We start from the raw sequence: 13,239 nt of genomic DNA on the forward strand, positions 1-13,239 counted from the left end.
AACAGAGCACTACATAACAAGAAAAGTACACCTAACTATCATACATGACTGAAATAGAGGAAACAAAATACATGAAATGTGACTCATCTAAACAGATGCGAACCAGTACCACAGCGACGTGCTACCCGTGCCCTCTGACCTCGACGCACAAGCGACTCCTCATCCTCTATCTCATCCTCCTCCTCCTGCGGAGCAGGCTGTACTGGTGGCGCAACACGCAACGGGGCTGCCGACGATCCTGCGATAGACTCTGATGCAGCGGTGAAGGCGGATGTAGGGGTACCTCCAAGACGAAACTGCTGACCAGCGGATGAGGATGGAGGCTCGTTCAGATCAACATCTAAGGGGACCTGGATCCCTGAGGTCTGGCCAGCTCTGCGGGGGGTCACGTCACCCTGCATGATGGCGGTGATCTCATCTAGGAAGCGTGGACTCCCGAAGTCCCCAACAAGCGAGTCTGACCCAACAAAGTCTGCCCACTGTGATCCTGATATGCGCCAAGGTGTACCACTCTGCTCAGCCTGATCATCCGCTGGCACACCAACGAAGTAATCTCCAAGAGGGCCCGATCCAGGTCCAGCGTCACCAGTGTCAGCCCCGTCACCGAGCCCTGTGCCATACCACTCACCTCCATGACCGCCATCGTGTGTACTAGTACCTCCATCGTGTGTGCCTCCTCCAACGTGGCCAAGCTGGTCGTCATCGTCGTCCACATGGTCAGCACCCCTCCTCGCCCTATGATTCGGCCACCTCCACTGACGCTGGCTCCTCCGTGTCCCTACACCCATCCTCCTCTCAACCCTGCGCCTGTCAGGCACGTCATCCGGAGGATCCATGTCAGGCACTCGCCCCGGACCCCGCTGTGAGGACTCAACTGGTATAGGAACTGATCTCGGATCCCCCAGCTGAGTGTCCGGGGCCAAGAACCTCTTCCCATGCTGACTCCACCACTGAAGGAACTGATGAGACGGTCCAGGGTCGGCAACAACGTCGAACCTCAATACACTGTCCTGACGAGCGTCCCAGTATGCATGCCACTTCCGCATGGAAGAGGGGAACCATCGATCGCCGCCTCTCCCGTCCTTGGACATCAGAAAGTCGATGTTCAAGGCGGGACGCGGAGGGGCCTGTACCCCTCCAAACTGAGGAAGAACACGATCTATCTGATGCCACTCTATGACAGCAAAGTAGATCAGCGCGGTCACAGAGCGCCACACCGCCATGTGCCGAGGCTCCAAAACCTCCGGATGCAACACCTGAAGTACGTCGAGGCTACTGTACGGCATCCATATAAACTGCAGAACGAACCCACCCTTATCAGGGCAACTGTACGACCCAAGTGTAAAATATTTAACTAAAAGAGCATCAGTTATTAATTAGAATACTAACCTCCCTGGACTGTAACCGGTCTATCCTAAGCCTCCACGTCTGCACTCTCGGACCCTTCTCGTTACCGGAAGGGTTGTAACCTGTCCATCTGCACCATACACATGAGTTACATATACTAATATCTGTGTTTACATTATGCAATAGAGTATTAACATACACGCAATTCTGTAAGTTATATTGAAAAAGAATAGGCCCAGTATAGTACCTCGACGCCAACGGCCAGCTGAAAGTCTCATATCCTGCAGGCCTAAACTGAGAAAACCGCCAAAAGATCCAAGACTGCAGTAGCTGAAGCGGGCCCGCTAACTTCACAACATGTCTGTTTGCCACTCTGCACATGCACCGGTACAACCAGGCCAGTGCTGCCGAACCCCAGCTGTACGTACCCAGCTCCTCCAGCCTCGCTACATATGGAAGCCATCTAATGTGAATCCGGTTGCCAGACTTGTCCGCAAACAGCTGCGTGCCCAGCAACATCATGATGTACGCACGGACATATCGGCGAACAGTGTCATCATCTGCATCCTCAGGGCACTCACCAAAGGTCTCCTGAAACCAGCTGCAGTTCACTGCGTACTTCTGAACCTGACTGGGAGGAGGTATAACTCCTAGCAACTCCTGGAACCAGACCCAGGGTGGACGGCCGCCATCGATGTATATATGGAACTCTGACAGGCACCCGCTCACGTAACGGCCATCGACTGGCAAACCCAGCTGGTATGCCACGTCCTGGAGTGTGATCGTGCACTCTCCGAACGGCATATGAAAAGTGTGCGTCTCGGGACGCCATCTCTCCACGAATGCACTAACGAGCGCCTCGTCTACCCGGAACCACCGGTCGTTCAGCCTTGCAAGATGGTATAGCCCTGCCATCTGCAAGTATGGAACGTATCTGTCATCAAGACGCATGCCCTGTTGCCGCCTCATGCTCCTAATGCATCGCTCGGGCTGCGCATGAAAAGAACCGCATACTGAGATATATAACTACACAGGTTTTACAGTAAACCGGTTCACATAAATCGGTTTACAGTAAACCGGTTTACATAAACGGGTTTACTAAAACGGTTTACATAAACCGGTTTACATTAACCATTTTGCTAAATTAAACAGCATAACATTACATGAAAGATAACTAACTGGAAAACAAACCCTAAACCACACAACTAAACCGCTAGCATATACCACAATTAACGAGAGCCATTAACAAGAAACAAATTCAATAAACCGGCTTACTTAAACCACCTAGCATTAAACAACTACCCTAAACCACATATAAAAACCGCTTGCAAAAACCGCTAACAAAAACCGCTAACATAAACCACCAACATAAACCACTACCAAAAACCACTGACTTAAACCACTAACAAAAACCACTACCCTAAACCACCACCCTAAACCACTAACATAAACCACTAACTTATACCGCTAGCTTAAACCACTATCATAAACCACCTACATAATCCCCTCACCTAAACCACCTACATAAACCACTAACATAAAGTACCGTCTAACCAAGATACAAAACTACTAAGGCACAACTAACGCTTGAATCAAAAATATTTCCGTACTAACCTCGTCGTTGATGACCCCGGCTATATGAGCGACTCCGTCCAACCGATATAACCGTGCCGGATCGTCCCCCATCAGCAGAGTAGTCCGTTCAGGTCTTCCTCGGAGAGAATCTGGGTCGTTTTCTCTGAGATTTTGTGGGGTAGGGGGGAGGGAGAATGGTTCGAATGAGGGTGATTCGAACTCCTTATATAGTCGAATCACACCTAATTCGAACCAGCCTGGTTCGAATTATGAAGGAGTGCACTAGGAGTAATTCGAACCAGCCTGGTTCGAATTACATGGAATCGAGTTCAAAGCATAATTCGAACCACCCTGGTTCGAATTATGTATGAGAGAAGTTCGAACCTTATTGGTTCGAATTATTCAAAAACGTTCAACACTAAATCGAACCATGTTGGTTCGAATTATGAAGGAGTGCAATTCGAACCAGCTTGGTTCGAATTATATTAAAATACACTTTGGCTCATTGCTGAAACGAAATTGGATTTGGCGCATTTTGGTTACAAGATTCTGGCTTTGACTCAATATGGTTTTTTGCCCATTTCTGTCACCTTATAGTTAAAAGATAACTCTAGATATTTATAAGAATATTCATCAAATATTTCAAAAAAAATTTGATAATTGTAAATACACAATTTTTTATTTTTGTTTCACTAATTTCTTTTATTTTTAATTATGATCTTTAAAAATTAAAAGCTTTTGCTTTTGATTATTTAATCAAAACAAAAACTTATTTAAATCATCTGATCGTCAAAAAAAATTCATCCCTCAATCTTAAATTAAAAAGTTTTATAATTTGTATTAAAAATTTAAATTATTAGATAAACTTTAAAATAATTATATATATTTTGAATTTATATGAATTTTTTATTTTTTTTATTTCTCTTAGAATAAAGTTTTTATTTAAATTAACAAAAATTTAATTTTAAATTTTTATCATAAAATTTTTAATATTACATTATATAATCACTTATATTGTAGAGAAAAAAAGAGACAAGCAAAAAGTGATAGGGAGTAATTTCACATTGTATAGAGAGATCTGACTAAAGATGTCTTACTTAATAAATTTTTGACCCTGCCTTCTTCAGGAAACTCAATTTCATATTGCGATTTATTATTTTATTCTCTTTATTTATTGTAGCAGTTTATGGGCTCATTTTTTTCCATATGAAAAAATTATGGTCTAGTGCAATAAAATAGATGTGTGTTAAAAAATTTTTGATGTTATGGTGTCAGTCTAAATCGTAATTTACGTTTTACCCTTTTTATTTGTTTTTTTATCTTTTTATGTTTATCAAAATAATCAATGTAGCCCGTGTTTTAATCTTTTTAGATTTTTCAATTTTTTTTATTTCTTTTTGACCCAAACGTAGCCTGCATTTATGGATGGACAATATTTAAATTTTTTAGAAACTCCAAAACGTAGCTTGCGTTTTTAACTTATTAGAATCTTTTTTTTCGAAAGCTTCAAAACGCAGGTTGCGTTTTGTGTAGAAAAAAATATTTTAATCGAGAACCTTGCCTGTAAATACGAAATATGATTCATCCGAAGTTCCTCACTTCACTTTTATTCCTATTGCTCTTTCTTGCATATATGTCATAGTTGTGAGTTTTTTTGGCAATTAGTTGTGTCAAAAAAATCGAGTTAGGTGAAGTTGAGGTTATGGAAGGTATTGTAAATTTGAGAGTGTATTATAATGGTGAGATTATACCAAACACACACGAAGGAGTGACTTTTGTTTGTGAATGTCCCTTTTCATTTGCTATTCCATGCACCATGAGATTTGTAGAGTTGTAAAATAGTCTTTGTGAATTGTGAGAACATACAAAGTCACATTTCGAATATGGTGAGCAACATTTTGTACAGAAATCATATACAAGTATTTGGTGGGTTGATACAGATTCAACTAATGTCCATCACTAACGACACATGTATGCAGTAGATGTTCTATATTTATCAACAAACCCGATTTTCATGTGCCGATGATAGAGCTGTATGTTGAGTTTGAACAGCATACGGGACTGAACGCGGTTGGCGACGAAGTCAATGTTGATGAGCTTGGGGATATAGATTGGGAATAATATAACAACGACAGTGAAGAGGAGTTCGAAGGCAACTATGAAGTCGATGACGAAAACTTGGCAGGCAATTCGGCAGTGCATAATGAAACGGATGCGATTGTAAGCCAGCACCCCTTTGGTATTCTGTCTTTTATGCGGACTCAGGATCTCGAACCCATGCATTTTCCGGAATTTGCATGGGGCACATCAGACCCAATTTCTTAAGGAGGTTCAAGGCTTCGTATTTGCATAAATTCGTGGTTAACACATGTATTTGAATTCGATGTTATGGTCATATTCATAGTAATTTTGTGGTTTATGCTTATAATTACATGGTTTGTTTAACATGCTATTCTAGTGGACAAAAACTACCAACGACTTAAAGAGTGGGGTGAGACATATACTCAATAGTGCGATGAAATTGGTGTTCAGAGATGAGTGTTGGCATTCGACGGAGGTCATTGTTGGGGACATATGACGATAAACTTGATAGAGTGCATAAATTCTGTCTTGAAGGGTGCACGCAACCTTTCTGTGACTGCCATTGTTAGGTCTACTTTCTATCGGCTAAACGAATTGTTTACTCGGAAGAGCGCCGAAACTCATGAGCGTGTCCGCAACGGATTCACATATTCAAAATTTGCCACCAAAAGAGTTGAAGAAAGTTTTCGACGTGCAGGAAACATTGTGGTCAATCGGTTCGACAGGCGCAATGAGATGTTTGAGGTTCGCAAAATGTAAGATGGTTCCATTTACAATGTTAACCTTGCGCAACGACATTGCGATTGTGGTCATTTCCAGGTTGAGCAACTCCTATGTCGGCACGTCCGTGCATGTTAAACTATCGTCTTAATTGACAAGTATATGTGTATGACATGTGCAAAATGTCTGAAATTTGCAAGGTCTACAGAGACGAGTTTGTTCCGATGGGTGACTTATCTACGTGGGTTAGATATAAAGGAGCGAAGGTAATCACGAATTGGACATTCAGGCGTGCGACAAAAGGAAGACCGAAGTCAACTCGCTACTTGAATGAGATGGATTTGCGGGATATGTGTGGTCCTCTCCTGTATGCTTTATGTAAAATTATTTTACACTGATAGTATATTAAAATTAATTTTAAAAAAATATATGAAAAAATAAAAATACTGTACGATTAAAAAAAAAAATCGAAAGTAAGGAAGGAAACTAGGAAAGAGTTCTAAATTTATAATCACGCTCTCTGACTTATTTTTACTTCAGGGCGAATTTAGCATAAACGCTGCCAAAATTATGCATTTCCAAGTTTCCGTCATCTTATGTTCAGAATTCACTTGCTTCTTCGGAGACAAAAACGCTAAAACCGTTCGCTTTCCCGCCATAAAAACAAAACATTAAACCCTCCTCTCCCAGTTCCGAAACCCTAGCTTCCCCATTTCACTGCGAAAACCTCTTCGATCAGCTTCGATTCTCTGCATGAGCACTCCATTAAACCTTCACAGTGCTCCGCGACAATGGCGACAATCGTCACTTCCAGAGATGTTCAAGAAATTGTGTTCAAGCTCACTTCCGATAAAGCCAAAGCTCGCGAAGTAACTTGATTTCTTTTTTATCAAACCTCTTTTAATCGCTGTTCGAAGCACATCATTTGGTGAAATTTTTGTGTTTGAAGAAATGTCTGGAATCTGATTTGGATTAAAAATAGAAAACAGAAACTAAAAGAAAAAGAAGGAAGTTAGTGTGTTTGCTGTTAATGTTGTGCATGAGGCGATGAGTTTAGTGTTTAGATTAATGTTGCTTTGACTGCAATGGATTTTGACAAGCTTATAGTAAATTGAACCGGAGTAAGCAACTTTGATGCTATGATGAGATCACGAGAATCCTTATATGCTAGTTAGAGTAAACTAAAAGAGTGATTCGCTGGTTGATTTAGAGTTCAACAGTTCAGCTATTTTTTAAAACTATAGTTAACGTGAGAAACAATAATGCCTATAAAAGAATGTGAGTATTGAGTTAAATGAGAAACAATAATGTATATAAAAACTCTGAGTATTGAGTTCCGAGTGAATATCATCCTTTTTTACTTTTTGGAATTATTGTTTGTGTTGTCAACCTAAGAAAAAGAGAAACGAACATTTGGAGCAGAGTAGTGTTGGATCATTAAATTAAAAGTTATATTTATTTATGTTTTGCCTCTCATGTTCTGTTCAACTGGTAAAAAAAGTCTGATACTCTGGACTGAATGACTTATATTAATAATACACGTGTGCAATGATTTGATGTTCTTTGTTCCTGGTTGCTGACTGAAATCAGTAAATTCAGGGATAACTAGCAGCCTGTTTTGTCTGGATAGAAATTGTGATACATTTCATTTATTCATTTTACGATATCATGCTGTGTTTTGAAATTGATCCAGCTACACTATATTCACCATTGGATTTCTTTTTATGTGCACATTCTCCAAGAATGATTCATTATTTACTTGGATTTATCATGAGTGTTGTTGTGTCAAACATTATCAGGAAGGGATCAAGTTGTTAAATACTTGGTTAGAAGGGGAAAGATCATATAACTTCTGCAAATTTATTGGATTGAATACTACAAAACTTAGACCTGATGAAGTTCCTCACTGTAAGTTCATTATTACTTGCATTTTGATGCTATACATATAATATTATTGGATCTAAGTTGTAATCTTACTTATGGAATTCTTCTTTTTATTTTTTTAAATTTTATATTGGCAGCTGAAACATGGCCCTTTCTCATATCTTTACTTATTCAATGTGCATCATCGGAAATATCGTCAAGTAAGCGGAGAAATCCAAAGATAATATATGCAAAGACTCTTAGAGTTGTTGTACAACGAGCTGAAGAAGCAAAATATTCAGGTCAGTTTAGTTTAGTTGGTAACAAGCTTAATTCCCCTCCCCCTTTGATGAGAACCTAGTGTGGCTAGAAGACAGGTAAACTCTCAAAGAAGAACAAATAAACAAGGCAATTGTAAGAGATCCATTTTTATATATATTAGGATTTAGAGTTTGTAAGAGATCCATTTTTATATACTAACGAGCTATTAGTATAAGTAAACTTCAAATCATAACCACCTTATGAGATCCTCTCTCTCTCTCTCTCTCTCTCTCTCAAATTTAATTTTATTCATCATTGTTTTTTAAAGATTTAAGACATTGAGTAAATTTATACTGCCTTTTCCTAAAACTTGCTTATATTATATTGCTTCGCTGTTTTATATTTTTCACTTCCATCCCTTGAGATGGTTTTTAGTGGGAACTAATTTTGTAAAGTCGTCATGCTTTGATCAATGAGCCTCTTAGAAGCTGGCTTTTTCCATCTGTTTCTATACACCTTAACTTTGTTGGCTATTGGTTTTAAATACCTCTACCATTATCTTCGGAGTTTCAGAACATGAAATGAAGATGTGGGGAAAAAAGTAGCAATGTTGATAATGAGAGTGTCCAAAACTTCATATTATCTTCAAAAGTCTAAATATAGTAGGGGTGTCAAAAACTATTTTCTGGTGATATTTAAGGTTGTAACGAGTGGAAGACTACCCCTAAGAGAGTCATCATTGCTTCTAAGAAATTTTTTCACTCCAAAATAAAAGGACTAGGAAATTTCTCTGCATTTAATGCTGGCCAAAGATATCCCTCAAAACAATGTAAAATGCAAGATTGCAAGAACTCAAGAAATCTTTGTTGCGTTTTTACTATTCTCCTCGTTGTACAATATTGTGGTTTCTTTTAATGCATAGATTTGTTGAAGTCTAAAATTAATCATTTTTAAGGATTCGTTGTGTAGTATTCTTCTGGTAAGAATTTGATTACTGCCTTATCGTTGGACTATGGTTGCTCATTTAAAAGGTGCATTTACTCAATCTGGTCCTTTGTTTTCTAGTTTATAAAAAAGAAAATCTGTGTATGATTTCTCATTTAATGAGTGTTGATACTTTTGATGGTCTATTGTTTTTTAATTGTTTTCTTAATATCTATTGCTACCATTATGGTAAATCTATCTTAAAAATTTTATATTTGAAGCACCTTCCAGGTTTCCATCTCCTTAGTTACTTGTTTTCCTCTGTTTTTAGGAAAAACTCTGCCATTGTCATCTGTGGTTAAACCACTTTTTAACCATGTTTGGGAAGTCCTGAGTAATGTTCCAAGCTTCCAGTCAGAGTATGGAATTATCCTTCGACATCTTCTGGCAGTTGGCGATTATAGTCTTCAAATGAAGAAACGGATTTACTGCAGTAAGTTTCTGTAATTGAGGCATGCGTTATCTTTGCATCTTGTCAACATGATCATTTTAATCTTCTATATTCATTTATTGTTTGTTTTCTTTCTTTGTTTTTTTTTTTGGCAAGACTTGGTGTTTCTGTACATTGAGAAGGTTGAAGCAAGCTTGAATGTGAAAAATATTAGTCATTATACTTCCAAGGAGGAGGTCTTCCGCTATATATTGACGCTTCATTCTCTTTTGGAAAATCCTCCTGGAGACTATCCTGATAGTATAAGAGAAGACCTTGTTAAGGGATTTGTTAGGATCTGTTTGTTGATCAGGTACTCTTAAGTTGCTTCCATTTTATTGTAACTCTGTCTCTACTATTATTTTCTGTTCATCTGGATACAATGTCTTATCTTGGTTTCTTTCTTTAGGGAAGAGGGAAAGATATCACGCAAGCTTGTTGAGTGTATTAATACATATTTGTTAAATGATGGCCCAAATTTGGGCTGTCAGTTGTTAGAGATTCATAATGCTATACAGCAGTTCGTGTTTCGCTGTTGGCTGACAACACATGATCGAGTGCTTAAGGTATCTTATCATTGTATTTAAATGCAAAATACCGCATTAAACTTATAAATTGTTTTTATTTTTTATTTTTTAAACCCAATGTCTGTTACAGGATTCACTTATATTGTATTCAAGGATACAATTAAATTTGATGAGGGGTGCTGCTGATAGTTGTTTACTGGTGGAACAACTTTTGGATGTGATTTGTAAGGATCTTGATCAGGGTAGCATGTCTTGTACTTCAATGCCTAGGTGAGTGTTTCCAAATTCTGATGTTCATATCTTGTATATTTGATGCCTGGTTTTTCTGGTACCCACCAATGATCACAATGAGCTTTCTGACCAGGGGAGATGGAAATAAAGATGATAAACTTGGAGCTTTGACTAGTTCACATTGTGGCTTGGTGGAACTTGCTGCAGTTATATTTTATCGGGTAGTTACTGTAAACTCAGTCATCGTTACCCACACTCTGCAAATTATTTTTTATCTGATATAATTAGTAAGATAAAACACAGCTGTTTTAATTATGCTTTCTTTTCTTGAGTGTGTCTAGTGTGGTTAATGAATACTGGGTTTGCTGTGGAGCAGTTTCTTGTCCTTTGTTCTAGATGTTTCAATAAAGATGAGGCCATAGTATTCTAGCATTGTGTCTTTTAGTAGCAGTGCTTCTGTGTTTGATTGAAGAAGGCACCCTATATGTTAAATGACATTTTTTGGGATGGTATTGTCCTTGTGGAGTTCTCTGGTGCTTTTTTTTTTAAACCTCCATATTTTATTTTGTGGTTGATATTCATTTTTATTTGTGGAGAAGCTGAACAGTGTTGCTGTCTTTTTCCTGTTATTATTTATATTTCTATTTCTATTTTGGTGGTTGTTTTATTTTCATCAGTTAAACTTGCCCTCTTTTCTCCTTGGTAACATTTATGTTTTTCTTGCCACAATGTTCTTGAATATTTGTTACCATGATCTTTCTTGTTTTTAGAATGATAACATTTCTGCGTATTATGTAGAGTTATCGACATATATAATTTGCATATAGTGTTTGTGTATAAATTTTGAGCATATTACATTTTTATGTTAGTTGATTTAGTAAATGTGGTATTTTCTTTTTTGGTCTTTTTTGCTATAAGAATTTGCTTATTTTTTGCTAACCCGATTTGTTGATCAGGCTTGCCTTAATACAACCAGAGAATCTTCTAGTGAAAAACGGGTAAAGAGGGAACCTGCTGCTGGGATTATGAGGGAGGCACTCATGAAAGGCAAATGGCTATGGTAATTTATAAGCATAGTTGTCGGGTGCACTCATTTTCTATTTTGTCCCCAAGAAATAGAACATGAATATGATGATTGTTTGACTATGTATTTAATTATTCTCTGTAAATTTATACTTTTATTAACTTATATATGTTAGTAGAATGTGAAGTGTAGATAGAGGTTGTTAGATACGAGCTTTTACATGACAACTTAAGTTTTATGATATGATACTAGAGCCTCTGACTAAAAGGGTCTAGAGTTTGATCCTGCTGCCCCCCATTCTTTTAAATAAATAATAATGAAAATGATTTTAGTATGACATAAGATGGCTTTCTGCACTGTTCATGTTTTAAGCCTAAAAGATGCTCTTGTATGAGGAGACGTGTTAAATATAAATGATTCATGTATTTTTACTATACTTATTTTACAAGAGACGGTTTCATGACAGAGGTAATTAAGCAAGATTTCCCCCCCTGCTGGATAGACAGATAGAATGTAAGAGAGATTACAGAATAAAAAAGGCATCATCACAAGGAAAGTGAAAATTAATAACTGATGTAGATAAATACACCCATCCATGTCCCTGTTTAAATTAATTATCATGATGGTAATTGATGGAGGATATTTGCTCCACAGGAATGCTGCATTTTGTTCTCTTATTCGAAATTACCATAGTTGCATTCCCAAAGATCTTTTTCTCTACTGGTTTGAAGGCATATGGATGACCTTTGACAGGTAATTCGGGATTCACAAGGTAGACATAGTAATAGTTGCTTCAGTCATTTGTTTCAGGTGGAATATTAGCTCCCTCATATTTGCATTATTCCAAAGAGTTTTATATTTTCCTACTCAAAAGGAATTGCATTGAAATGTTTGGACAGTATTGTTCCTGGCATTATTGCCCTCTCTTTTCTTTATATATTTTTTAAACATACACTTTTCAAGATTGAAAGCATGACATGTCTCATTCACAAACTTCTCTATCATGCTGTTTCCTTTGTTATACTATTTTATTTTTTATATAACCCCTCTGTATTTATGAAGAGTTATATTAGCTTGGGAGTATCTCCATGCTCTTGGTGATATTCTTCCCATTTTAATATATAAAGTGTTGTAATTTTGCGCATACTTTGGGAGAATTTATTCTCGACAATTTACTGGTTAAGATGTATTATTTTGAATGCTCAGTTATCTTGGTAATGGTTTGAAATTTAAATTGAATATTTGTTTATGCATGCCATATCTCTGTAGGAAAGAATGGTCATGGTCACTGTTCACTTAACAAAGTTGAGATAATATTGCAGGATTGTGAATTGTGCCAATGTGGAGCGTGCCTATGATGGTTTGTTATGGACTCTGCGGTATGCTTTGTTTTTTGTTGATCTTATCATATGCATGTGAATAAGTTGGCATTGTCCTGTTGTTCTTTACATGTTTTTACTTGATAATAATCTCTAGTTTTATTCATTTCTTTTTGATATCAAACTAGATTTTGATCCGCGTGATGCGCAGAGAATTTGAATTATGATTTTCTTATGATAGTTTTTCTTTATTAGATTTTCTAATATTATTTAAATAAAATAGTGTATATTTATACAAAGAATTTAATTGAATAATGCGATAAATAATGTATTATTGAATTTTTGGTTTAATCATGTCTGAATACATTTAAAATTGTTAACGGTTATAATGTCTTAAGTAGTAAATCAACTAAAGTTGCTCAATATAGTTTTCTACTTATTTTTTTTTTCCGCTTTTGGTGTCTTCCTTTTTCCAGCGTTGCTACTTGTTGGTGATGTTTGTTTTGTTTTCCTCCACTTGAATGTTTGGAGTAAAGTTTGCTCGTCATGAAATTTGCATTTGATTGTCTTCTACTTTTTCTTTGCTACTACTATTTGCTGATTCATTTGTTTCTGTTGTTGCTTGTTGGATTTTTTGCCTTTTTTTATTATGATCTTTTTCCGCCGTTTCAATCTGGCTATTTTGCATAGTAAATTTTGGCGATGGTCATGGATACTAAAAAATCTTTGACCAACGTATTAATTGCACAGGATCAAGCTATGAGCATTCATTTGTTTTGGGAAAGAAGAATAAAATACAATAAGACCACAAAAACAAAAACTCGATTTCTTTAGAATAGTTATACTATGAATGTAAATGGGTGTTCTAGAATTAGA

The 13,239-nt window shown here is 37.2% G+C and overlaps 1 protein-coding gene across 2 annotated transcripts in view; it reads left to right on the forward strand.

Moving 5' to 3' along the window:
• Positions 1–6,262: 6,262 nt before the first annotated feature.
• ATM (Serine/Threonine-kinase ATM-like protein) overlaps positions 6,263–13,239 on the forward strand; it is a 47,896-nt gene continuing 40,919 nt past the window's right edge. The window contains exons 1-11 of one of the 2 annotated variants that reach the window (XM_016324429.3): positions 6,263–6,593; positions 7,524–7,632; positions 7,746–7,889; positions 9,104–9,265; positions 9,380–9,575; positions 9,672–9,828; positions 9,920–10,059; positions 10,154–10,241; positions 10,977–11,080; positions 11,699–11,797; positions 12,367–12,423. In XM_016324429.3, coding sequence (XP_016179915.1) covers positions 6,516–6,593; positions 7,524–7,632; positions 7,746–7,889; positions 9,104–9,265; positions 9,380–9,575; positions 9,672–9,828; positions 9,920–10,059; positions 10,154–10,241; positions 10,977–11,080; positions 11,699–11,797; positions 12,367–12,423 — 1,334 coding nt within the window. In that variant the 5' untranslated portion in view covers positions 6,263–6,515. Of the gene's footprint in view, positions 6,594–7,523; positions 7,633–7,745; positions 7,890–9,103; positions 9,266–9,379; positions 9,576–9,671; positions 9,829–9,919; positions 10,060–10,153; positions 10,242–10,976; positions 11,081–11,698; positions 11,798–12,366; positions 12,424–13,239 lie in introns of those variants that run through there. The other variant, XM_088483844.1, reaches the window with a different exon arrangement.

Source organism: Arachis ipaensis, chromosome B10 (genome assembly GCF_059453495.1).
Source record: "Arachis ipaensis isolate K30076 ecotype BB chromosome B10, ASM5945349v1, whole genome shotgun sequence".
Lineage (NCBI taxonomy): Eukaryota > Viridiplantae > Streptophyta > Magnoliopsida > Fabales > Fabaceae > Arachis > Arachis ipaensis.